Raw genomic sequence first — 26961 nt, forward strand, 5'->3', positions numbered from 1 at the left:
CAGCGTGCATATTTATCGCTTTCCCCCCACAAGACATGTATTTGAATTTACTCTTGGTAAACATAACCACAGGAGATGCGAATATGTGCCGGGGAAGCATAAATAACTCCACACAGACAGACACACACACAGAGACAGCAAACACAGACACGGTTCACCAAGGGAAACCAAGAAGTGCAGAGCACGCCCTGAGGCTGCCACCAGTCCCAATGGCTTTGCTCTCATCCACCGAGCCAAGAGGATTTATCCTGCTTTTGCTTTGCAGCAGCTGGTGGGAGAATAAAGCTGGGGAGGAGGAGTCTGAAGTTGCAAATATGCCATGAAAGCAATCATGGCAAGTCCTGGCTCTGCAGTTTCCTGCAATCTTCAAGGAATGGTTCCAGTTGTAGGAAGATGCAAGTCTTTCACAGTGTGAAAGGGTGGAGGGGCATGGGGACCAGCATGAGGGAGGAGCAGCAGGTCATCTTGCAATGTCCCAGTTGCAGCCAGCCGATAAACCTTCATGTGGGAACATCGGGGCTAGATGCTCCACCTAGGTCCTCTTCTGCCCTCTCTAAGGTGCTGATTCTTCTTTAGCTGAGAATTATCTTCAACGGGACATCATGCGGACAAACTCTGCAACCAACAAGAAAAGACAGCCCTGAAGCAGAAGGCATCCATGGTCCCAAACCCAGCTCTCATTCCCTGGAGACAGCATGCAGCCAGGGTGAAACTGAGAGTCCAGACACTGCCAGCAGGTCTTGTGCCGCTCCATGACCAGCCCTGGAGAGCTCAAACAAAACAGGCTTTAATCCTTGCATTAGATATGGTGATATGATCCCACCAGCAGGTCACTTAATTGCCTCGGACTCCTTCCCAGCCACTGTATAGTCTTGTTTGTGCAAGCAACTCCTTGTGAGACACTACGGCAAGTGCTGTCTCCCTTCACTGTAACTGCAGGGAACCTTGATTTATAGTCTTGGGAACACAGTATGATTTCTCAATAAGCTTGTCCCTTCACAGAGACACCAATGTTTTGGGAGGTATCAGCATTCTTGTAGAGAAAAGTTTACTTCGGTGGACTTGTTTTTAAAAATAAAAGTTAACCGTAAGGATACCCTGGATCTATTTCTTCACCACCCTGCAGCTTGTGAAGTCAATTACAATTGTTCAAATTGAGTGTAAATGCCATCAAATATAAATGTGTTTTCATTCTGTGCTTCAACTGCCAAGGAACTAATAACTCTGCAAAGAGGAGGCCAGTGGAAATTACCCCCTTGACTTCTCCTTTTCCATTGATGGAGCTGTCCTTTGACAACTAAAGCAGTAACTCACAGAGAAAATGATACCAGGATAGCATTTCATGTATTTTAGCTGTCTAACATTTAGCTGTAGGAAACAAGAAGAGCTACTGTCATGTAATCAGCCAGTGCATTAGAACAACTGCAGCTACCAGATACTTTCTAGGGAGACACTTCTAGTTTTTTTCACATTTTCAAAGCTCTCAGAACCTTCAGTAATCCCAAGGACTGAGACTCCTTGTCATGCAGGAGACCCAGGAATGCCTCTGAGCCAAAAAAATTATGTCAATTTTATTTTAATTCTGTAGCTCCTGTGCTGCAAAGGGACATCTGGATTTGCACTAGGAAAACAAGCAGCCTGCCATGCTCTCACACCTTCCAGCTCTTAGATCCGCTTAGCTGTCTGATATCAACTGCTTCCCTTGCCAGAAACCCTGAGCTCTATTAATATTGCTTCTGCCATGGCTAATGGCTAGGATAGTAGCCTAACCACTCTTATTTTTCCAAGTCCTTCTGGCATTAAAAAATTGGAAGAAGAAATGAATTATCTCTAGGATTTAACATGACACTTCTAGATCTGCATCTGCATAGACATCTGCAATCCTAGTGAGTACATCTGGTATGTGACCATCTTCTGGCATAAAGGCACAGAAACAAATTCTCTATAAACCCAGATAACAAGGTGAGCCAGAGGAAATGGAAGGTGCAATGCATTATCCAAACCAATCCAGCCTCCTCACAGCTCTTGCAATAGATTTGATGAAAAGGAAAACGCCTCATAAAAAGAAGGCTGCCATAGCATGTGTGCACCAGAATCTGCTTCTCTGTGACAGGGCATGTCTCTTACCATGCTAGAATTATGGAGAGAGACCTAATTGAAACTGAGATGCAGCAAGAGATGATATACAAATGAACACTTTAGCTAAGGAATTTCCTGTGTGGGCCAATATTCTCCATTTTCCTCAGCTGACTAGGAAAAAAACCCACGCCTTGTTTGCTTTTTTCTCCATACTTCAGATACTTGGGCTCCAAGCATGCAAATCTTCCCTTCCGCTTCCACCTCTGAGCTGAAACTCTGACTCATACCAGAGCAGATGGACAGGGAGCGTTCATCCCTTCTCACCTTCAAAATCAACACGCCCATCTCCATTCAGATCCACGTCCCGGATGATCTCTTCAATATCCCGATGGCCCACCTGCTGCCCTAGAAGTTTCTTCATGGCTTCTCGCAGCTCACTGGTGCTGATCTCCCCATCACCATTGGTGTCAAACTGCAAGTACATGAAAAACACCAGCAGGGGAAATACAGTTAACAGAAATAGATCTTGCTCTGGGTTGGATTTTGTATTGTCCTGCTCCTGAGTGCCCTATTTTTCCTGTATTCCTTTTGTCCCTGCTTTTCCTCCTTTGGGTGCCCTTTGGATCCAGTCTGTCTTTTCTCCTCAGAAACCCCTTGTAACTGCTGTGTCTGCATCAGCTTTCCTCTTCCTTTCCTCAATGGTTCCCTTATCTTAGTGACTTTCTCTGCACCTCCCTTGTTTCATGCCTGGCTTGACTCTTTCTCTGTCTTCCACTGTGCTTCTCTCTCCTCCTCCTCTTCTCTTCCCCAGTGGGTCTTGTCTCTTTCCTGTCTCCTGTTGCTCACCTCTCTGGGGGGCACGCGGTAGGGAGCACTCACCTCTCTGAAGGCATCACGGAGCTCTTTTACACCAATCATGTCTGCAGTTTCTGCTAGCAGCTTTGGTCCCATCAGCTCAACAAAATCTTCAAAATCCACATGGCCACCCACTTGGGACAAGATGAAAGATCATGTGTAAGGACTCCATACGTTAGCCAAGCCCAACAGTCACTTTGCACTTCTGTGTGCCCCAGAGAGGGCTTGTTCTCCAGGAAGCAGAGCACAGAAGGTGCAGGACAGTGGAAGGAAAAGCAGAGGTAGTTTTACACTGTCTTTATATTTTCTGGATTGTGGGCTAGGTGGAATAAGCCCAAGTTATTCTATCCTAGGCTGCCATGGACTGTCACATCCTTATGGTATCACGTACTAGGTATTAGAGGCTTATTATTATTATTAGGCCTCATTCTAGTGCTTACAGCAACCCTCTGCTGCACCTGTGCCAAAGGGTACAGCAAGGGCACAGAACGATGTTCCTGCATGGCCTGGGCAGTGCCCTGCAGCAGTGGTGGAATCTTGCTCCATGGGCAGTGGCTAATGTATGTCCAACAGTTTATTAATTGTATTGGTCCTTTTCCTTGTTTGTCCTCCATCTGAAAGCTGGTAACACTCTGAAATTCCTAAGCACTTGTCTGGCAGGGTTATCAGCTGCTTTTGTGTGTGACTGGTTGTGTGTCACAACTGTTTTCCTTCCCTTGACCAAGTAACTTGTCCTTTTTACATCATCCTGTGTCAGAAATAACATGCACTAGATAACCTTTTTCCCACTTCTACAGACAAGAGGCAACAAGCATTATGGTGAAAGGCAAGGGGCACAAACACAGTTACAGTGAATCGGACATGTTTGTCACATTTTTCCATGACTCCATCAGATGCTCCCATCTGACGCTGCCAGCACAGCTCGCTCGCAGCCCTTCCCCAGGCACACAGCAGATCCATGAACACCCACCACAGAGTGAACAGCCCATCCATTACCCATTCCAACCAAAGCATCTCCATCTTCCCAGGCTCTTTCTTCAGTCTGACACCATCTAACAACAGCTTCAATACGACAGCACCCACAACCTGTGCACTGATGTCTAACTGCCCACATCAAGGGCAGTTTTACACCTGACAGCGTAAGCACAAAGGACAGTCCTTCCACACACTGTTCCCATACAGCACAGTCCACCCAGCCCCTCTGATAAGTGCAAAACAAAGGCATCGACTGCTAGGGACCACAATCAAACAGGAGAGATGATAGGGAGAGAAAATGAGAACCAAAAAAAGAGGAGTGAAAAATCCAAAGGAAAAGAGACAGCAGGAGACTGAGGGAGCAAGAGGAAACGATGCAGGGCACAGCAGCAACAGGGAGGTACAGCCAAGTGGACATTACTCACGGTTCATGTTGATCTGCTGGGAGAGCTCTATTAGCTCCATCTCAGTAGGCATGTAGCCCATGGTTCGCATGCAGTTCCCCAGGTCCCTGCAGTTAATAAACCCATCCTTGTCTTTATCAAACTCCTTAAAGGCTTCTCTTAACTCTGTGGGAGTGGATCCAAAAAAGAACAATATTGTCAGTGACAGCTTGAAATACCTTTTCAAAGAAACCTCCCCAGAAACCTTTATGAGGCCAGACTCCCTAAGATACTCCGTATTTTCCCAGCAGATCTCCCTGCAAAGAGGCAGTGACTGGAGCAATGTTAAGCTCTTCTATCAGCAGCGCTGCTGACCCATTCCTTACAGGAAAGCTTGCTTGCACTACAAGTGCCATGAACTGATCGTTCCTAAACTGCACCCCCTAAACAAACTGGAAGCAGTATGTTTTCCCAACTTTTACCCCTGCACTATATTATATAGCACTCATTGTAGGGATTAGCAGATAAAACAGCTTCCCTGGAGCCATACTATTGCATCATGCTCTACAACACTTCTGTGGGAGCTGGGGTGGACAGCAGTTCCCTGACAGCTAATATCCCATTACTTTACTTATCCTCCCACCCTGAAGAAGCTGGAATGGACGCAAATTCCTTCACAGTTAGCACTCTTGCAGTTTTACATATTATTTCTTTTTGCTGGGGTTGCCAGGAATTATTCCAGTAATTGTTTCCTTTGATTTGCCTCAAATTATTTTACCCCATGGGGGCCAACCTGGAAGGGCCAGCCAGTAGGTTTTCACTGGGCAGGGAGAAAGGTGACACAGAAGGAGTGACAAATTTTACCTTCAATTTCTTCCGGACGCAGTTCTCTATCCTGCAAAAAGAGAACATACTATGTTCAAGCTTGCCACAAATACAGTTTCAGAATAACACTTGTTGGTGCAAACAGTTCTGGGACAAGCCAGAAAGTGAGAGAAGAAACAAGAAGGTGATGACATGTTTAATACCATCTACCTAGCAAGGCCTCCTCCCCAACAGGAGGCATGTTAGCCTGTACAGTTCCCTGTGGAAGCCCCTCTCCATCTCATCTGCTGGACAGGGGGATGAGAGGTGCTCCCCCAAAATAGAAGAGACCTGGGCCAGCACAGCCATATGTGTGGCCTCCCCACCTGACAGTACTCTGAGCACCTTCATGAAGCTTCCCAGCACCAAGCCCTGGAGCAGAGACTGGTCCTGCAGCAATTATGATCTCCTCTAGAGCTCTGTATTTCCTACCGCAGCTTCCACTGAGACAGCCAGATCAAAACAGCTGGAAGCAGTCCCTGTAACCAGCAGGTCTATACCATCATGTGCTTGGATCGCTGCTTGATCCCTGTCCTTCTGGCAGGACAGGGACAGCCACGAGCTCTCTTAGAGCCAACATCCCAGTGCCATCTCCTATAGTCAGTCCCCACAAAAAGGTAGGAACTTCCCCCTTCCCCCCAGCATGTTGAAACCAGGCATGAAGGCAGACACACGACATATACATCATCAAGGTCATCTACAAACAAAACAGGACAAGGATTCACCATGTTCAGGAAACACTGCAACTTCAAACATCCAATCTGAATTTCTTGGAAGAAGGGGGAGGATATAAAAGAGTATAGGAAAATTCCAACACTGCACCAGGAAGAAGAGATGAGCATGGAAATGCACTGCTTTCTGGTTTAAATGCCCTTTCTAATTCCTCTCATGGCTCCCAGGCAAATCCAAAACATCTGAGAATTTGGAAACACAGAAACGCCATCTCTTTTGTCGTCTCACTCTCAGCTTTTCCCCTCAACCGTGGGGAGTTTCTCCTTGCCTTCCAGGTGTCCTCCAGCCTCACCACACGTCCCTGGAGATGGTGCCCTTGATCAGTTTGAGAAGGATGATCCTTTGCTATTTAACCACAGGCTCCTCTGGAAACTAATGGCGGCTGCTCAGAGTGCATAGCAAACTAGGACACACACTGGTTTACGTCTGTGCAAAAGTGGGCTGTGCCAGAGAAATGACCAGCTTGCCACTCATAACCTTCCCAGAGGCATCTCTGTGCTGGATGGAACTGTCGGAGCACACTGGCTCTGCCGTTTCATCCTTCACAGACCTGGTATTTTCAAACATGTCATCCCATTTGTTCCGCTTTCATCAACACCAAGTAATAAAACAATTCAAGCTCCTTAGACCGGATGCAGGAGGCGTTATTGCCCTCCTGCCTTAGATAAAATAGCAGATGAAAACCACCCGTGACCAGTACCAACACCTTGTGCACCTCATTCCAGAGTTCACAGTCATTAATGCCCGGAGATACTGCTGTGTGCCGGCAGCCGCTCGGCGCGGCAGCAGATGAAGGGGTTTGATTACCACCGCCACGGTGCAAAGGGGGCCGTGACTCACCCGCGGTAACCGCTGTCGTGTGAGAGTGGCTGGGGTAGGACCTAGGCCATCCTCCTCCTCGCTCGCTGAAGACCACGTGGCAACCGACATGACTGACACATGTCAGAAACGGGGGCTTCAGCACCGGCTCTAATTTTGCACACCAAGGCATTTGCGTTTGCAGGGCTCTGAGCATATCTTTGCACATGCAGATTCTACCATCAGAGAGCCACAGACTGCGAATGCAAAAGGAGGGGGAGGGTTTGTGTCCCTCCAAAAATCTGACTCAAGCGATAACTAACGTCATGAAGAGGTTTTCTGTTTTAAATTTGAAAGAAGATCCCTAAAATGATAAATGAGGAAAATTGCTCGGGAAGAAATGGGCTGAATCACCCTAAAGCTTTTGGAGAACATATGGAAAGAGGAATAAAACTGTTCAGCGAGTTTGGATCCTAGATATGAGCAGAGGTGACCCTCAAAGAGTCCATTATACATAATGGCCTTACCCTCATTTATGTCTGCTCTATGCACAATAAATCCTGTTGGTCTAGAGAGTCAGTAAAAATAAAGCTTTTTATCAGATACACTTGTTCTACATCAGGGTAGTTGGAGACATCACTAATCCTACTTTGTAGACTTCTTAGGGAACCGTGAGTTTCCAGGGCCTAAACAGGATGGACACCTGTCCAGCTGTGAGCCTTCCACTAGGGAGCTGGACCTACCTCCTATGACAGGTAGCTCTGTGCATGCCAGCAGTGTGCTTGTGTGAGAAAATTATGTTTTGTGTTTTAGTGAACTGGCACAAGGAATATGTGATCACTTAGTGGCTAAAGGTTGGGAGGAACAAAAGCTCTTTGATCAGTAATGACAAATAATGTCTCTTTTGGGGGCTGTTGGTTGAAGAAGAGGTTTCAGAAATAAAGATCTAGGTGTCTCCTACAGCTGCAGATATCAATGCATGAGTAAGACAGATTTCTTCCAGAGTCAAGAAAGCTCTGACTCTCAGGTAACTGAGGGGAGCTTTCTTTCACCAGAAGAACATGGAGTGCACTGGGTGAATATCTGACAAACAATGCACATATTCACTCATATGTATCCCTAAAAAGTGTGTTAATCGTATGTTTGTGTAGGTCTTTAAATTCATGTTATTGTAGGAATCAAATAGGGTGCATATTTCTGTATATTTAACATGTCCAGCTGTATACATTTGAATTGACATACAAATATTTTTCATTTTTGTATATAAATGCATACACCAGATATATATGAACACATAGCTACAAAGAAGTGTGACTGAATGGATGGATGTGTTTTTGCTATTTATCTGTGTGTATATGGGTAATAGCATTTGGTAGTCTGGCACTATTTGCAAATATGAGGACAGACTGATGTTCTTGGGTTTATTTGGCTGGGATTGCTGCAGTGTCAGGCTGTGTATGATAGTGCATAAGAGATTGTGTTTGGGTATCTGCGAGGAAGCAGATGCATGCTTATTTCTGCGGGTAATATTGTGCCTACTGTGAGCTGATAGGAACAATATCAAATACGGGCACCTCTGTGGGACAGCTTGTTCCCAATACAGATGCCCTGATTTGCATTTAAGTGGCTATTTAGGCCTTAAATGCTAATCCAAGCCTCTGGGAATGAGATGTGGATGTCTTGCTGGAATAACACCTTTGAACACTGGACTCCTCCTGAGTCCATATGATTATGCCTACTTGAGTGTAGGCTTGGATCTATCTTCCATAGCTGCATTTTTAGAATCCTTCTTTCTTGGTGTTTAGGCACAGGGATATCTCTGCACATCCTTCGGGTTAGACATTTGCCTGTGATTGTATTTGCACTTGGAGCTGGAGCCGGGATGCTCGAGACCCAGGGATGGGGGTTACAGAGCTCCAAGCAGATGGAGCATGTGGGCAGCTCCGCATCCCCGGCTCGCATCCACACGGCTTTGTGCGTGTCTTGCCCGGCTGGGTGTAACTTACGTACAGGCTGCCTGTTTTCTGCGAAGCCCTTCCTCAGGAAGATGCATGCTGGCCCCAGCAGGTTGTGCATGACGGCGCAGTTCTGGGCCAGCACCATGAGCGGACCCTGGTACTCGCAAGACGATGGCCCCTCTTCACTCGTCTGGACAGCCTTATAGCACGTCTTCTCCTCATGGCGGATCTTCCCAGCCAACCAGCAGCAAGCAAACAACACAACAGAGGATGTTACCTCCCCGTCTCGCCCAGCCGTTCCTCTGAAGTTTTACTGAACCGCCTCGCAGAGACATTATTGCTAAATTTCCTTCATCTGGTCCACACTGCGTCCCCCCCACCGGTCTATTAGGATTTATACAGAAGCAGTAAGTCCAGGAGTTCACTTTCAAAAGCTGACAGAAGTACAACCAACCAGGAGAATTTCGCTTTGAAATGACATCAAACTCTCAGCACTGCTCACATCTACCCAGACACAGCCCAAAGGGCCACGCTCCCACTATCAGCCCCACAGTTAACGATCCCTTGAATGATCTGCACAGGACCAGCACGCTCCAGCCTAACAGTACGTGTGCCAGCCCGTGCCCAGGGCAAAGTTGCTGGCAGAGCCGCACGGCCAGGGCATCCCCAGGAGACCAGGCACAGCCTGCGCAAAGACCCCGCATTAGGCTCTGCGTTACATTTCAGCAACACAGCATCACACGCTTTGTAATATTATTAGAAGGCCATTTACGGCATCAGGTGGCTTTGCCAACTGCAGGCTCACACTCCCTGTGCCACTTCTAATTAGTTACATCCTCAGGGTCTCAGGCAGTTACTGCACTGCCCTCTTCTAATCACTGACAGTCTCAAAGTGGAGATCAGGCACAGGCACAACATTTTTGGCTGTTTGCATTTGCACATTTTCCTAAGTGCACACGTCCTGCTAAGCTAGGGCTCCAGAACAGAATCCAGCACTGGATTTTATAAGGAGGCACTGCTTTCCTTTTATAGAAATGCATTTCCCTGGCTCTGCAAGAAAACTCTTATCCTGATATTCCCATGCAGCTATAAAAAGCCAGCACAACCCACAGGACCCTTGGTTTTATAGAATAAACATTAATCATACATCAGATTCTTCTTCAGGAATGATTCTACTTTTACAGCCGGTGTTCCCAGGGGTGATCAGAGAAGTTCTGTCAATTGTCATTGTCTCTATTAACCCTTTCTTTAAAGCCTGAGGTGCTTTTTCAGGCTAAAAGACCAGATACTACACATGCCCCGTTCACACTTGTCCAAGTCTCTTGTATCTACTTGCTGTGTCTGCCGTGTGCTATTATATTGCACACATGGTTTGTAGTTTGCTTTTTTGTACACAGTCTTACACCAATCGGCTCATGTATAATGTCATGTGAATAACAAGCATCAAAACAAAAACAACTCAAAAAGCAAGCCATGGAGAAAGAAAATAATGAAGCAGAAAAGCATTTTCGTTGCAGTCATGGATGAGGAAAGAAAACTGTCTCTGATTAAATCTGACACATAGGGTGCTTGTCCTTAAAAACCTGAAAGATGAGCATCCGTCCACAAATGGCATATTACTAGTTCAGCTAAATGTCAAGGCATCTGTGTTGAACTGCACAGCTTCGTGATATCAGTGCAATATATTTTCAAAATTATCAGCTTTATTTCTTGGCACATTTTTCAGTTTAATATACCAAATAATATGAATCACTTAAAATAGCCCTCATCAGTTCTGCATTTAAGTCCAGCGAAGCCACGTGAAAGATCAAAGGCCCCAAAGCCCCCTAATCCTTGTTTTCTGACCCTTCCAGTCAACAGAGTTTATTACCAAGCCACAGAGCAGTACCACAGAATGGTCACCCCATTATTTTCCTGTGTGGGTAGAGATTTCCAGTTTGATGAAACAATTCCCAAGAGCCACTGAGGATCCTGACCAGACAACCTGCCACAGTGCCAGGGTATCAAGGTGCATGGTTTAGTGTGACCCCAACAGGGGATCCCTGCCCTGCTCTGCCACTGCAGGCAGGATTCATGGCATTCCATGATCCCTCTGCCAGAAGCTCCCCAGGTTTCTCCTCCAAGTATCCCCACAGGTTCCCTCCACCATGTTCCTACATCCTGGCAGAGCTGGGAAGGGAGCTGTGATATGGGTACAGGGCAAAGCAACGTCAGTCGCCTGTTACAGAGGAAACAGTAGTGTGCATGACAAGAAAAATGCAAGGACAGGACTGGGGACCTCAGGCTTTCCTTGTCCATTCCTTGAACAAAAGACCACTACTCTTCCTGACTGAGTCCAGCCCTTGGCTGTGTCAAACCAGCAGATTGTGGAAAGGGAAGAGACCAGCATGACTTAGAGATGGCCATAGTGATGGTGAAGGGTGGCAAAGCAAGAGATCTTGACGCCAAAGCTTTTCCTTTCTGCGCAGCAGAAGTGCAACAGGATTCGCCTCATATTCCTGCCTGGGTGTCAGAGGGACTTTGCAGAGTGGAAAACCCAGAGGGGCCTCTTCATCCCAACTGCAGTGCATCTCAGAGAGAAAAGCAGCCAGGCTGGCTGCTGGGATCACTAGGGGGACACTGTGACAGTGGGAAAGTGAAGCTGCCAACAACAGACGTTGTGGAGACAAAGCCTGAGCACTGACACCAAAACAGGCAAGCTATCCCTGTGTCAAGCCAGACCCAGACCAAGACAGCTGGTGCCTGGGAGTGCTGAAATCCTGTATTCAAGAGATCAGTCTGTCACCCAAGAGCAGGTTTCACACATGTTGTCTACAGTCCCTCCTCTACCATTTAAGCAAAACTAGTTTGCCCAAGGTAAAATCTGAGAAAAAACAACCGGGATCGTAAAACAGCCAAGTGAAGTTGTGCAATGTTAAGACTGATCTGCAAAGTCTCCACTACAGTCCTGTGTGTTGTGATCAAAAGAGCAGCAGAGCCGCAGGACCTGTCAGGATGAGTGCCTGAGGCCTTAATTCACAGCTAGCTGGAGTGACGTCTGAGAAATTTTCTAACTCAGCTTTGCAACTTTCTTTAGTCCTGCCATCTCAGGACTTCTAACCAGGCACAAAGTGCATTATTTGAAGCAGCTTTTAGGAATGAAAGCATAAATTACCTAAAAGACTGACGACACAGAGCTTATAAGTTCTTGAATTTATTTTGATTCAAGCAGCCTGGCCACACGTCAGAATTTAATTGCAATCATCTTGATCATGTTGAGCACAGCTGCAGCCTTTTTTGTAAGTTGGAGGTGACCTACAAGCAACCAAGTTGGGTTTTTGTATGTGCAACATTTGGGTAAACCTTGACGACTTCTGCCTCTCCCTGAAGGTCACCCCGACCTAGGGACTGGTCTCAGCACTGGCTAACTGCTTGGTGATGAATTCCCTCCTCATGTATCCCAGCTCCCCCGCAGCAGCACTGTGCCATTACTGGCCTTGTTTACAGCAGCTGAGATAACAAGCAAACCGTGTTTCTACAGAAAAGGCAAATCTCTGGCCAGAAGAAACTCCTTGTTAGGGAGGTCCTCTCCCCAACAGCTCCCTTCCAGAGGAGCTTTCCCGGGTGGCAAAGTCTCCTGGGTGGAGACTTCCAGAGGAGCTTTCCCGGGTGGCAAAGTCTCCTGGGTGGAGACTCCTGATGGCAGTGGCATTTCACTGTCGGCAAGGTCTCCGCAGAGGTAGCTCCTCATTGCAATACTTTGGATGCTTAGCATAACTTTTTCATTTACGAGGAGTGAATTGCATAGCTTTTTGCTGAGTTATTAGATTTGCGGCAATGCTGAGTGAGAAGCATGTGGCTGACAGGTACACAGTGCTCCGAGACACTGACATCAGTCAAACAAGAAATATTTCTGGGGCACGTCATTCCCATTTCAATCTAGTCCCTAATAGAAGAATCGTTCCTGAATCTAATTTATCCTGGGATCACTGTAAAACCTCAGCACAGAGCGGACCACAGGCTGAAGCCGAACACGTACACATGATGGCTCGCAGATGAAGTCCAGCTGGGCCCAAGCATATAGACACACGGGCCCTGCTGATGAGCAACATGATGCACGAACACGCAGCCAGGGCCCAGAGTGTCCCCTTGCAAACAGAGGCATGGACAAACAGGTCACAGAGGAAAACAAGCTTCTGTACCCAAACACATACCAACAAAACTAGATGTGTGCATACGTGAGGATGGATATACATAAAAACACATGCATGTCTACATACAGACCTCTGAGGACATACACCAGCAGGTACACACACACACAGAGTGCCATACAAGCGGGCATACGTGTGTGATACGCACAAATTCCCCCTACACGCTCACAACAAACAATGCATGCCTGCTCCTGCACCTCAGGATGTGTACACAGAGACATAAGGAGCTAAGGACACACACACACTTCAGATGGGCTCATTAGGTGTGCATACTCTTACACACGAACATGAATACCATTCACAACACCCCCATTCACATGCACATGAACATACATCCCTACAGAAACGACACACATGGCTAGACTCATGCAGATACCTCCCAGCTGAAGCACATGCACGCACACACACAAACTCACACAAACACACCGACATTAAGCTGCCCGTACAGAAGACGTGTGCCAGCACACCGTGCACATCGCCAAGCACAAGCTTGCAGGTACCCAGAGGACAGCTATACACACACACGGAGCAGGACACAAGCCTACTCCCGTGCATGCACACGCACACGTTTATTTATACACGTTATAGCTCTAACGGTTGCACTTGCATGAGCAGCTCTTACAAAAAAAGTCTGGTGAAGTGAGCTGAACCCTTCATACACATCTCTGTGTTTCTCCCACCTCCCGTTCCCATCTGCCCACGACGTCACCCGTCCCAAGAAGCAGGGCTGGAAATGCACAATGCACTTTGATTCAGGGAACATACCTTTTTTGAGAGGTTTCTCAGTGGAGACTTCACACAGTTGCCCATAATATGTTGAGTCTGCCTTTCCGGTGAACTTGGTTATAAAGGAACTGAAGCAATTGATCCCATTAAAGGTATTCCTTGGGAGCAAAGTAAGAAAGGCAGCGCCAGGCAAATCCAAACAGCTACTGGCTGCTGGGGCTTCCCTCTTCAGGGAGCTTTTTCTCTCTCTGCCTCTCTCTCTCCGTGTTTTTACTTTATGTTCACTTTCTTGAAGAGATGAAGCAGGAAGGAGAGGGAGGGGAGAGAAACAGACAGAAAGAGAGGGAGAGAGAGGGAGAGAGAGAGAGTGAGAAGGGGAGAGAGAGGGAGGCGGATGTATAATCTACATCAGATTAATGTTCAAATCCCTCCCACCCCCCTCAATCTGCAGGCAAGATTGTTTCACTCATGGGAGAGGGCTGATTCAGGGAGAATTAAAACAGAGAGGCATCGCAAGAAGTGATTTCAGTGATGAGTTCAGTGAATCCAGCTAGTTTGGGTCCACACAGCCTCTGAACATCGCATCCCTACCCACCCCCCTTCTAACTCCTCTTGGCTTTTCAATCACCAAAGAGCTAGGCTGGCCAGAAGGCAATCCACTTAGGGGCTTGGAGCAGAGTCCAGAGCTCATTTCGGAGCAGAAATGGACCATTTATCTGGGTGGGACCTGTTTCACCTTATAAATACCAGCAGACCTAGAAGTTCCTCCTTTTCCTGCCACAGTAGAAGCAAGCCTGAAGGCAATGGTCCAGGGACCCTAAAACACTCTCAGCCCCAGGGTAGTAACTTTTAACCACAAGGGAGAGACCTTGAGCCAGTCTTGTGGTAAAGTTTTTCCAGTTTTCTGCAAGTAGAAATCAACTGGTGGTTTACCAGCACAAGTCTGCCAAAGATGGGCTCACACCTGAATCCTAAATCTGACCAGCCCCAGGCTAGATAATGTGAAGCAAAGAATCTGAAAGTCAGATCCATCCATTCCATTTCCAAGCATCCAGGTCATGAAATAAAGAAGAGGCTCCCAAGCCTAGAGCCAGCTCTGAACTCTGGACTTTAGGCTTGTTGTGGTAACCAAATAATCTCTGAAAGAAAAGGGATGAGTCCCCAATACATTTTCCTCTGATCTCAGGCTGAGCATAAGAGCATTCAGTCTGAAAAGAGATTTAAATTGCATAAAAACCTCACCATCACACCCAGGCAACAGGATCTGAACAGGATAGTGAATGCACCCTTAGATATGAAGCCACCACAGCTGCAGCTCCACAGTAATAAGAAGCCAGGGCACAAAGAGCTACCTCCTTCAAGAACCATGAAGACCAAGATGACACTGATCCTACACCCTGTCTATGCAGTAGGTCGGTTGGACACTCAGGTGCTCAGCTGAAAGATTTCACAACTTTCTTTGAGAGTGTGGTTCCAAACAAAAGGCTCTACAAAGACTTAATCCATGGGCTGAGTACTTGCACCACATGCTTTTTCATGCAGGAGCCAAGGACTCGCTCTCCTGGCGGCTCTAGGGCTGTAGGACAGAGAAGGATGAACTGTCAATGTCACAACAAAGCAGGGATTTCTCTGCTTCCACCCTGATGGTGTTGTGTCAAATTAAGTATGACTGTAAGGTGAATCAACGGTTGCTTTAGAGGTTAGAGGCTTCTTCTACCTGAGGAGGTGGGTTTAGGAGTCCAACCACAACAAGAGTCAACAGCTTCTCCAGTTCCAGTCACAACCAGAAATGCACAGCCATGCGGGACGGTGTTTCTTGCTCTTCCTTGTACTAACTGCTTCCCGAGAGTGAAGGCAGCAAAACTGCTTCCTCTCAGATCCCCTCAATGCTTTCTTCACTGCATGGCCTGGGAAGGAGCTGCACAAAGGTCCACAGGCTCTCCAAAGCAAAAAGCTGCAGTAGCAGATACTGGAAGACATCCTTTGTACCCAGGGCAGACTGAAAGATGGACAGAGGGGGTAAGAAAGCTCTGGTCTGGAAGACCTCCATAGCAGAGCCCACCCATTGTGGGCTGGGAAGCGAAACTGTTCCTGAGATGGGCCTGTCTCCTGCTGTCACAGTTTGAGGACCCCTGACGCTAGGGAAATATGCAGTCACTCCTTGGGGGCTGTGCCAGCCCTGGACCTCACAGCAGGGCACTTTGCGGGAGGATGCTGAAACTCCCAGCTCCTCTCAGGGCTGCCATCTTTAGCTCTATTTCTCTTTCCTCTCTTAAAGCAGCTAAGGGGAGGTTGATCCACCCTCAGCCAAAGTGCCGGTCGTTAATAATGTCCTCTGTCAGCTGGAGCCATTCCCCAGGCTGCTTGTTTATTGACGAAGTGCTTGTCTCCCTTGAGCAGAAGCTGCCACACAGCGAGTGAGGCGCCTGGGCTCCTTCCCGAGACAAACGACTCCAATTCCAGAGCAGAGAGGAGAGAGAATCGCCTCCCTGCTGCTAATGAATCTCCCCTTGACAGGCAGCATGAAGGCCAGGAACGCTCTGCAATTGAGAAGTGCCCATCTCCCACATCCTCCCAGAGAGAGGGAGTGGAACAAGGGAGTCGGGCATCTCCTGCCAGGAGAATCCATTACAGCCCCCAGACTGCCACGGGACAGCTTTGGAAGACAGGCATTGAGTGTGCCTTACAGACCATTAAAAGCCTCTCAACAGAAACTGAGATGGTCATCCTCTAAATAATAGCTCGTACCCGAGCATGCAGAGCCAGCCACCGTGGCACGCTGCCACGTTTGCCCGCAGTCCTGCTTTTCTTCCCCTCAGTTGCAGACAGCTGTAGGAAATGTGCAGGGCAGAGGGAGAGGGCTGAGACCTGCTGCCAGGCTTGGCAGGGAGGTCACAGTCCAGGAAGAGAAGAGGAAATGGGAGCCCACTTGCACCAGGTTTGCAGCACAATCATAGTGCTTCGACTCTGCAAGAACTCTGGCAGAGATGCAAGGGGCCCAAGAGACGCAATGATCAACAATTTGCTTATCTCCTTATTTATCCTGAATCTCTTAAGAGCAATTGGGCAGCACATCACAATTTAGCAGACAGACCCTGCTGACCTCTGAGGAGGAAAATCGCCCTCTACATTGGGATCTTGTTCCCATCACCACCACGAGCAGCTTAAGAGTCAGGCAGGAAAGTGGAGTTGGCAGAAAGGTCATTAGAAGATTAGGTTAGAAGGAACATATTTTCTCCCTTCCTCCAACTGAGGCTGCTGTAAGAGAACAGGATGCTGAGAATAAGTGTGTCAAAAACATTTGTGTGTAGGTGCTGATCTGTGGGTATGCCTATATCTGGGGTAGTCAGTGTGCGTGTGGGAGGGCTGCACATGCATGTATACTGGTTTTCCCACACTGTTCTTTGTGGCAATCACACTGTTCTTTTAAGGTCTGGGGCTGTGTTGTAAACTTTCTAAAAATCAGTAGGAACTTTGTGAAATGCGAGTCTTACCTATGTGCCCACATCCCTTCCTCTTCCCTCAGGCCCAAGGTGAAGAGCAGAGACCTCAGTGGATGTGCTTTGGCACAGAGCAAGGTCTCAGCTCACAGGAAAGAAGCATTTGGCACATTGACTGACCTGAGCACAGAGCAGGGAGGAGGCTGGGTGACTTGGCATTGAACAGGGAGTGATTTAGGTGGTTTAATATGTCTGGATTCTTTAAAAAGCAGCAGTGCTGTGCTTCAGGTTGGCACCTTTGGCAGAAATGCCCATTCCATAGGAAAATGTTGGATCCCACCATAGCTAATCACTTTGTAGCTGCCAGAAACTTTATCCAGTGGCAGCAAATATCCAACAGCCACAACAGAAAGAACAAAAGTCAGTCCAAATCTTGTGATTGCTTATTGGTCTGTAGCTTTGCTTGGCAAAAACTTCCAGTGGAAGTATGGATTTGTACAGGAAGACTGTTCAGATGCCAGGCCCATTTCAGTGCATGGTGTTTCACTTGCTGGAATGTTATATCAGATGGTTGTTCTCAGCACAACACAAACACTGCAACAGGGCAGTGTCAGTAGGTAGCAGGGTTACTCTCTGAGGAGAGTACATTGTAAAGTAGGGAAAACTCATTCCTAGCATCTTTTCACTGAAGTCCATAGTTTTCCTTAAGAGGTCATTGCATGCTTTGAGGATTTAGTATTTTAAAATACACCACCTTATTTAATTTATCCTAACAGGGTAAGAATTTTTGGTCTATTTTTTCCTATCACAGAGTGGAGAGTGCACATATTGATCAGTAGCTTTAAATCTGCTCCCAACCACCCTTTAGCTGGTGGTTATAGATCTGTATTTTACAAGAAACAACTCAATCTTGTTTACTGGATGACCTCAGATGAGCCTAAGCATTTGGAATTGTTAATATCCTCCTGTTGCCAGTGCTGTCGAGGGCCTCATTTGAAAGCTCCTGACCGCTGGAACACGCACTGGCACTCTGAACTTCTGCAACTGGCTTCCCTCTCTTCTTCTGCGTCAGGCTCCCAAGTGCTTTTGCTGCACACCGAGTTGTCTGTTCTAACCTCAAATGAACCTTGGATGGTTCCATATTCCAGTCAGACAAGTACAGGTCCATCTCAAGGGGAGGCACCAGCAGGTATCGGTGGATGCAGTCCAGATCCTCATCTGGGGGGAGGAATATTTCTGCAGAGAGTTTGGGAACTTTCTTTGCTGTCAGCTGTTCCAGGAAGAAAGTGTTGCTGACTCATGCTGTGCATAATATTCTCCTCCATTAGAGCAATTGGATCATATTCAATCACAAACAACAGAAAGGTTATTAAAAAGACCAAGGATATTTTCCATCCCTCTCAAGGTAACAAAGCCTGGACTGTCAACTTCTGTTTAGAACAGCTTTGACTGTAATTAGCTGGCTTTATTCTGCATTAGATGAAAAGAGATGGGACTGTGCCATCTCTTGACACCTTCCATGCAGATCTGGTCCACGTATTTTGCACTATCCCAACTTCCAAGTCCCTGCATAGGAGACGTGTTGGCCGGAGCACAACGTGTTGTGGAAATTTTCTGCTTTCAAGATCATCAATGGGCTACAAAAAGACAAGTACAAGCTTGACAGCCCAGAAGGTGCTGTGACAATTTGCCATGTATAAGCAGTACAAAGATTGTTTAAAACAAGCCTAACGTGGTCCCTTCCCTTTGCTCAGAAATATGAGAATTGCAAGTCACTCTCTGTCCGTCTGGGACTACAGCAAAAGCAGTTAATTCTGCCCTGGCTCCCTCCCCTCTTTCAAAGTAAAAGGGACAGGGGGTCACTATTCGGCTGGCACACGGAGGTGCTACGAAAAGTGTGGCTGATTATTAGGTGAGGAGAGGCCTGGAAACCAGTGCTAACCAAATGCTAGAAAGCAACCCTGCAGCGTTACAAGAGACACGCCACCATAAAACCGAGGTCTGCCTCACTTCTATTTTGAGTAAGGACCTGACAACACCTTCAAAGGGATCAAACTGTGTATCCCAGTATGAGATCTCTGGCTATATCTCAACACAGCTGGTCACAAGCTACCTAAACCCTTTTTGCGTCATTTCAGCAGAATGCAGGGGGGTTGCTGGTGGTTTTCTACTTCCTGCCTTCAACCATTGTGACATGATGCTTCGCAACGTTACACAGTTGCCTGTTTTCTTCCAAGAGCAAAGAATGTATTTCATCTGTGTGGGATGAAGGAATGCTGTATATTCTTTCCAAAGATGGTTGCAAGGTGCAAAGGGAGGAATAGGTGGAAGAAATATTCAAATATTGCTAATGACGTCATTCATAGATAGTATTGAGTTCATGGTCTTATGCTGGTGCAGAAAGCTACTAAAAAACTAAATTTGACCATACGAGCTACAACAGCTGCTTGCCTTTATTTCTAAGCAGAGCATTTGATTGAAATTGGAGGATTACTCAAGTTCTTGGGCACTGCTGTTGCTCTCTAAGGTCAGAGGAATGTCAGAGGATTATTGAAAGGGAGCCCAAAGTTAGCTAGGCATCTTTTACTGGATGCACACCATATAGCTGCTTGTTATTGGAAATCAATACCACTCATGGACTCATCGGGGAAAAACAGTTACTGAAGCTGTGATGCTACAAAGAACCACAGCTAATTCGGCTGACAAACCTGCAGTCCAGCCACTACATCTAAAGCTAAACTCTTCCCTGACACTTTGTTCAAACCCAATATTGCATGAAACAAAACTCAAGGCAGTATAGGTTGATGGAATGCACAGTGGACTAATTTAAATTGTGATTAATTTATTATTGAAAGATTTTCTTCCCTCAAAAGATAAGCTGAATCTAACCAGAAGGTTTGTGTATTTCAGTGCATTAGATCATGCTGCTGTATATTTCATGAACAGAATATTTAATGAATGTTCTTTTAGCTTGGTTTTATTTTGATGTCTTTCCATATCCTTTTAAAACAGATTTGTTTAAAAAGTAAATCACTGACAAAGATTAATGTTTGCTGGCAGACCCACTGCAGGCAGGAAGCTTATCCATTGCCCCTCAGTGATTCTGTACGTCTGGCTCCCATCCCTCAAGCTCTTCACAAGCAATAAATGTGATAAATTTTCCTCCAAGCTGAGCAAGGGGGGAGCTGAGTGGATGTGCTCAAGTGGAACAATGTTCATCTGTGTCTGTGTCCGTTACATATAGAAAACATATGAGACGTACCTTGGAAGGTATGGCGAGTGTCAGCAGGCAGGGATGTATGAATACGTTGGTCATTTTAAGCACAGAAACGCATATACATGTACAGGGGTGGTTGCATAGGCACAGAGAAGACTTAGCAGAGGCTGGACGCATACAGGCTGTGTGTATACAGACAAGACGTTTATACGAAGGCTCTTTATGTCAGGCTACATGCATGGACATGGGCTGTGCCAACACATGCAGGGATGGAAGCACGGAGGCTTTACGAGCCCCATGCAGGTACCCAGACCCCAGCAAATACACGCCTGGAAATCGGCGGGACGACCGGTCCAGCTCTCGCCTACATGAGGGCAACCACGGGTCAATCCCCGGGTCTGACACCCTCACCGGTGGCCCGGGCAGCCCCGGGGTGCCCAGGGCGCACTGACCGGGGAAGCGGCCCCGGGGAGGGAAGGAGCCGGCCGGGCCGCGCAGCGCCGCCCGCAGCAGGGGGCGCCCTGGGGCCGCCGAGCGCGGCGGGACCGGACGGGACGGGACGGGACGGGACGGGACGGGAGGGGGACGGGGGAGCACCAGGCGGAGCGGCTGTTGTCCCGGGGCAGCCCCGCGGGAGGGTGTCCCCCGCGGCGGAGAGAAGGGCTGTGAACGGCTGCCCCCGGCAGCAGCTCGGGGCGTACCGCCGGCTGCAGGACTGTCCCCCGCGGCCCCGGGGACAGCCTTCCCTCTCCGCGCCCTTTGAGGACCCCTTTGGGGACGGAACATGCCTTCAGAGGTGCCGTAAAAGAGCAGGAAAAGTCGGGGAAGGATCCAGTGCTGCTTCTGGGTTTTTTTTCTTCCCAACCTGTGCACCCACGCTCCGTACCAGCGAGCTAAGACTATGAATTGGGATCAGCATCACTACGGCGGTTGGTCATTTTGAGCCAGAAGAAGTCTATTCACCCCAAATTACTGCACTGATTTAACATTGTAAATGAGTAGCTGTTAGAGCCTGTCCTCCGTTTGCCACCAGCCCTGGCACACCGCTGCTTCACTTGCCTTACAGCATGGTACAAACCGCATGCCAGCACCTGCAAACACAGACCTTTCACCTTCACCTTTGCCATCCCACAGCACGACACCCAAAAGTTTCCATCACTGGCATCACGGCTCCAGCACAGCCCAACACACTGCAGCCTCCCTCGGCAACACATGGGGGCAACCAAAAACTTCCATTACTGAGCCATTAACCCCTCTCCCTCAGCTGGACTGGCTGGGGCTCCCCAGCTCTTTGCTGGTGGAGCTCCAAACATGGTCCTGACGCAGCGACTGCTCTTGGGCAAAACTCCCATCAGAATCAGCTGAGCTGAGCCATTGGAGGGAACAAGGTCACCCTCTGGACAAGGAGATCAGAAGAGTGAGGGGCTGGACAAGGTGCTTTTTACCTTGCCGCTCCCGGCTGGTTTAGAGGAGAATGTTCTTGACACCAGTTTCCCACACAGGCAGCCTGGGGACACATCAGGACCAAACACGGGGCCACTTCTGTCATCCCGGTTTGCTCCAAGGCCCATTGAGACCTGTTAAGATGAACTAAAGCCCTTGAGTAAAGGAAGATGGAGCAGGACAAGAAAAGGAGTATTATACAGGAAATGCAGAAAGACTTCTTCCCTCTTTTCATGATAATGTGGATGCTTACATTAAAGCAGGAATGGGAATCGGTGCAGATAGGAGAGGCTTTTAACTCCCTGTACAAATAGAAATACAAAAGCCCCTTTGGCCACAGTGCTAACAGCAGAAGCCTGTAAATATTTCATGACTCCCTACAGCATTGTTTGACCCCTCTGATCCCCATGCTACCAGAGGCAATTGACAGAAAACTGTTGGGGAATCACTTCACTGAAAAATTTAACAGTCGGGCAGGGTGTGAAAGCTAAACGGCTCTGAAAATGGTCAGGTCTCACATGGCAGGATCGCTTGCAAATTAATATTGCATAGCAAAGGCCCGGAAAAAGCTCTTCTTAAAGATGCCAGCTAGGCCAGCACTGTGGCACAGGAGGAATGAAGTGAGGAGAAGCGGCAGGTTTCTATGCCGCAGTACCCATACCGTGCTGTGCCCGAGCCCACTGCCAAGCTGCCGCTGCACTGTAGGTACTGCTGCCGCATCTCTGCTGCCCCAGGAATCCTGCTGCCACAAAACTGTTGCACCGTGGTCCCTGCTGCCACCGCACTGCTGTCCCAGTCTCTGTCCTGCTGTTGCTACTGTTGTCACATTAATAAACTCTGTCCTGCTGCCAGGCTGCCACTTCACTGCCATCCCAGCTGCCAAGGGATCACTGCTCCTCTCCTGTTATAGATGTGTGACTGCTCGATACCACACTGTTGCTAAACTCTGTCCTGTAGCCATGCTATCAGTGCTATAGGACCATCACGCTATACTGCCCTGCTGGGGTGATAGCATGCTCCTTTTTGCTCCATGACACTCCTTTGCCACTTGGCCACTCCAACACTATCCTGCTACCAGGCCAAAATTATACGAAACGCGCTCCCCACGCCCACTTTTCTTGCCACTTTCCCACTTCACGGCATTATCCCACATGCATCCCTTGCCAATTACACCCGTGAGTCACTGCACTGCTCTCACACTGCACCCAGCTACTGCCGCTGCAGGGCTACTTTAAAACACAGCCACCCCGCTATCACACGCGTCGTATAGCCAGCCTGTACTCACCCTGCACTTCTGTCACCATGTCAGTCTGTGACATTGCCCTTGTGCTAACTTACAGCCGTGCTTCCAAAACCACGGCACAGTGGTAACATCTCACTCACTGCTTTCTGGTACAAGGGGATGGTGCTGTCAGATCAGCACAGCCCTTTGCTAATATCACACCAGAAGTAATCACTGCTGTACAGACTAGCTCCCTTCTGGAATATTGTATTACTACATCATTAGACTGTTAAACTCTTCTGTCAGGCTACAACAGTACACAATTATCACACCCGTGCACTGCCAAACTCCTACCGCATGGCACCAGTATCACATCTCTGTTCTGCCACAGGATTGCATTACCACACCAGCGCGCTGTCAGTGCTGTGCGGCACTGCATGCTAACCCGGTATAAACTCCACAGCAGAGTGCTTTTCTGCAGCTGCCTCCCCAATCCAGTGTGCAAGCACATCATTGTTAGACTAAGGTGACATCCTGGCTTATACTAATACATCATTACACTACCCTGCCTTTGTTAATTCATGTACCACTCAATTACAAAATGGTAAAATGCCCTAAAAGAGTATTATTGCTTTATTATATTAGAACATCACTGCACTGATATAGCATAAGCCTAATTAATAAAATATCACTGCATGCTGTATCCTGGCAGTATCTTAGCATTCTCCTGGAGTACACACCCACAGTGCACTATATTGCTGTGCTGGTTATATAAACACGGCACTTCTGCCTTCACTCTGTCTTTTTTTCTGCACAGCCACAAATCTGTCTCCCTCAGACACAACCCTGTAGTCCTGGGCTGCTCCTTTTTGCTGTTACTGCAATAACAACATCCTCCGAGAAGTCATCCCTGCGATCTTTTCTGCGTATCTGCTTGTACCACTGTAGTGTCTGCATCTGCGACCACATCACTGCACCACCGTGGAAGAACAGGGTGATGTTCCACATCTGTAGAGCTGGGACAAGATATACTGGTGCTGCTGGACCACAGTGCTCTGCTGCTGCAGGTATGCATCACTGTGCTCCTCTCCTTCTACGTACTGCAAAATTACTGTTTTAACTGTTTCACAGTGGGCTGTGTGGGCTGGAGAGAAGTTCTTGTATTAAATAAATTGTCTACTGAGCTGTTGCTCTCTACTAATTACAAAGTGGAGCAGACTAGTGTTACAGAACCTGCAGCCTTACACCGCAACCCTGGACACTTCTGTACCTGTGACCCTGCCTCAGCCCAGGCCGCAACTCAGGCTCCTGCAGGTTTAAGTCCCTGCCTGTCTCAAAACATTGCTCACATTTTTACACAATGCTTAGCGTTTGCTTCTTCACTCACAGAAACAAAATTTCCATCATTCAGTTCCACGACAGAATTTCCAGTTCTTATCCTTGGGCCTTTATTCATCCCAGAATTTTGGTATTACTACCAAAAAATTTTCACATCTCCCTTCCTGTAACCAGCTCTTTGTGTTTCCTGCATTATAGGTCCCCTTCTTGTATCCACAAATCACCTGTACAGCCCACTCCTAAAAGCCAGCCCTAGAATCTCCACTAGATGGTCATTCTCTCATAGTTACTTCAAACAAAGCAAGTGAGAGATAAATACAAAGAGAAATGGGAATAAACAATATTGCGCTCTAAAAGAAAGGTGTTGGTGTTTGTTTATAAGCACTGGTGTAATGTACCCAGTGAAAGGGTGAAAACTAGAATTGTATCCGTCTCTTTTCTGTAAGGGGCATCGTTCGACACTGCAATTAGTTTTTGCTAAGTTTACGGCTTTCAGAAGTGTCTTGTGACACTGGGATGGAAGCAGCAAAGCAGGTAAAATAAAGATACCCTTCAGGTAAGAACTGAGTTCAAAACCAGAGAGCTTTCTGTGAGCGGGAGCTCTGGCATGGATTTGTTTGTATTTCTGACACTTTGGGGACAGACAGCTCCACAGAATTAAAATCTGTTCTCAGATACATCTTCACTTTCCTCAGAACTACAGGGACAGCACAAGTCAGAGCCCACAGATTTCAAAGCCTGGTGCTAGAATTTTGCTTTTTGTAACCTGGTTGAGCACCAAGCCGCTCACCAGGCCCTTCCTTATCGCTACTACAAAATTTTAATCTAGACTTCTGGTACACCACTGGCACAGGGAGGGTAATACTCATTCTGAGTTAAACACAACCGTAATGTTCATAAATAGCAGACTGTCAGTGAGGATGCAAAATCGTTGAGGAAAACAGATGTGCTTTGATTTTTCTCTGGAGAAGTCCAAACGAACAGAAGTAGGCAATATTTCCTGACACCAGATTAAAGAGATAGGGGTGTATCATCTCCTTCCACCCAGTTACAAAAATTCTTTCCATTCTCTCCATAATCTTGATTTGAATGGGCACCCTGCAAAGCTTCCCAACCCGCTAACCCGCTTTAAAAAAAAAAAAAAAAAAAAGACACAACAACAACAACAAACCCCACAAATCATAATTCTGGTTTAATCGATCACTTCCAGGGCTGGAACTTAGCCGCCCAGGCTACTGGCTTATACCTATAATTGTGCTTCTGGGAGATTGCAGTTACATTAATCTTCCTGGAGATTACATCTCCCAGTAACATCCCTAAATGGCTCTAAAAGAAAATTTTGAGCCAGTCTCCCTCTGCCTTTTCATTTTTAGAGGGTAGCCGTGTTGGGTAATTTCACTACCAGAAGCAGCTAAAAGCAACAGCTTTGTACTGAAAGAGCTTGCAAACACCGAAAGCATCTGTTCCATCCTAACATAGTGACTGGGAAGGCTTCGGAATTGGGTCAGGATTTTTTTTGTCGTTCTCCCCACTACCTTCTCCTGACAGCTTCTGCCATCAGAAATGATTCATATGCTGATTGTACAGAAATGTACCATAAGGAGATGTAAACAAATAGAGCAAAGCAAGGCGGGGAGCCAGAGAGATGGAATCTAATAAGTAAATACATTTTAAAAATCCGCTTCTCTGACTCTCGCCCTCAGCAGGCAGAGCCACAACTTCCCCCGGCGACAGGGAAAGCACCGGCGCTTCCCCCGCCAGCACAACCGAGAGCGCCCTCCGCAGCGCCCGGCGGGGCGGGCGGGCGGCCGGGGGCTGCGGGCGGCTCCGACCCGCGCCCCCACCCCGGCGCGGAGCTCTCCTCGCTGCCGGTGTCGGTACCGGTGCCGGCCCCGCAGCGCCCCGGCGGTGCCGCAGCGCCGGGAGAAGTTGGGCAGGGGCGGCCAGGAAGCAGTGCATTTACAGCTGCGGGCTGCGCCCGGAGGCGCGGGGGGCTCCGGGACGAGGAGCCGAAGGTCCGAGAGCGGGCAGGAGGAGGGGGCGCGGGGGACTGGCAGGCAGGGGGGACGGAGGGGGCGAGAGCCGCTTTGCCCCTTACCTGGCCAAAGACCGAGCTGAGCATGGGGTGCAGCTGGTGGAAAAGGGGGTCCGCTTCCACCGACCGATCGCTGCCGCTGGACTTGGTGGAGTACTTGCTGCTGGATTTGGACAGAGGTGACGCGCCTTCCGCGAGCTTCAGGGACTCTCTGCTGGACCTCTGCCTGTGACTGAAGAAAAAGTCCTCCTCTGCCTCCTCCCCATCCCTGTCTGAGAGCTGATGCTGGTCCTGGGGGTGACCGTGGCTGGCGTGCTGCGGGAGGTGGTGGTGATGCCTGGATGTCCGCACCGGTTCCTTGCCGCTGCCTCTCCTTGGACCTCCTTCCGCCGGCTCCGGCTGGCTCTCCCCCCGTCCATGTGACAGCTTCCCCGCGCCCCTCGCTCCGTCCTCCCGGGCGCCCGGGTGGCAGAGCGGCCTGCGGGCACTGGGCTCCCCGGGGAGCGGCTCCTGGCTCTGCTCCCTCCCCGCCTGCCCGCCTTGTCCTCTGCCGTCCCGGGCGCGGTTGCCGCGGGGCTGGGGTTGGGCGCCCGCCGCCCTCCGGCTCCCCGCCGCCTTCAGCAGCGAAGTGCGGGACTCGCTTTTCGCCATGGAGGAGCCGCTCATCGCGGGGCCGCTAGAGCCGCATCCCCGGCCGGGCGGAGCG

The 26961-nt window shown here is 48.4% G+C and overlaps 1 protein-coding gene across 3 annotated transcripts; it reads right to left on the bottom strand.

Moving 5' to 3' along the window:
- CABP1 (calcium binding protein 1) lies at positions 1–26921 on the bottom strand. Of its 3 annotated transcripts, XM_074159606.1 has the most exons (7): positions 13600–13644; positions 8697–8873; positions 5157–5187; positions 4335–4478; positions 2959–3068; positions 2404–2551; positions 590–615 (listed from the first exon to the last, which is right to left on the bottom strand). In XM_074159606.1, exons 1-7 carry the CDS (start codon positions 13642–13644, stop codon positions 590–592), a joined length of 681 nt encoding a protein of 226 aa, XP_074015707.1. The 3 variants fall into 3 exon arrangements, with proteins under 3 accessions (XP_074015708.1, XP_074015707.1, XP_074015705.1); XM_074159607.1 differs by lacking the exon at positions 8697–8873 and having other exon boundaries at positions 1–615; positions 13600–13855; XM_074159604.1 differs by lacking the exons at positions 8697–8873; positions 13600–13644 and adding an exon at positions 26319–26921.
- Positions 26922–26961: the final 40 nt, after the last annotated feature.

The sequence above is a fragment of the Numenius arquata genome, chromosome 16, assembly GCF_964106895.1.
Source record: "Numenius arquata chromosome 16, bNumArq3.hap1.1, whole genome shotgun sequence".
In the NCBI taxonomy this organism is placed as follows: Eukaryota; Metazoa; Chordata; class Aves; order Charadriiformes; family Scolopacidae; genus Numenius; species Numenius arquata.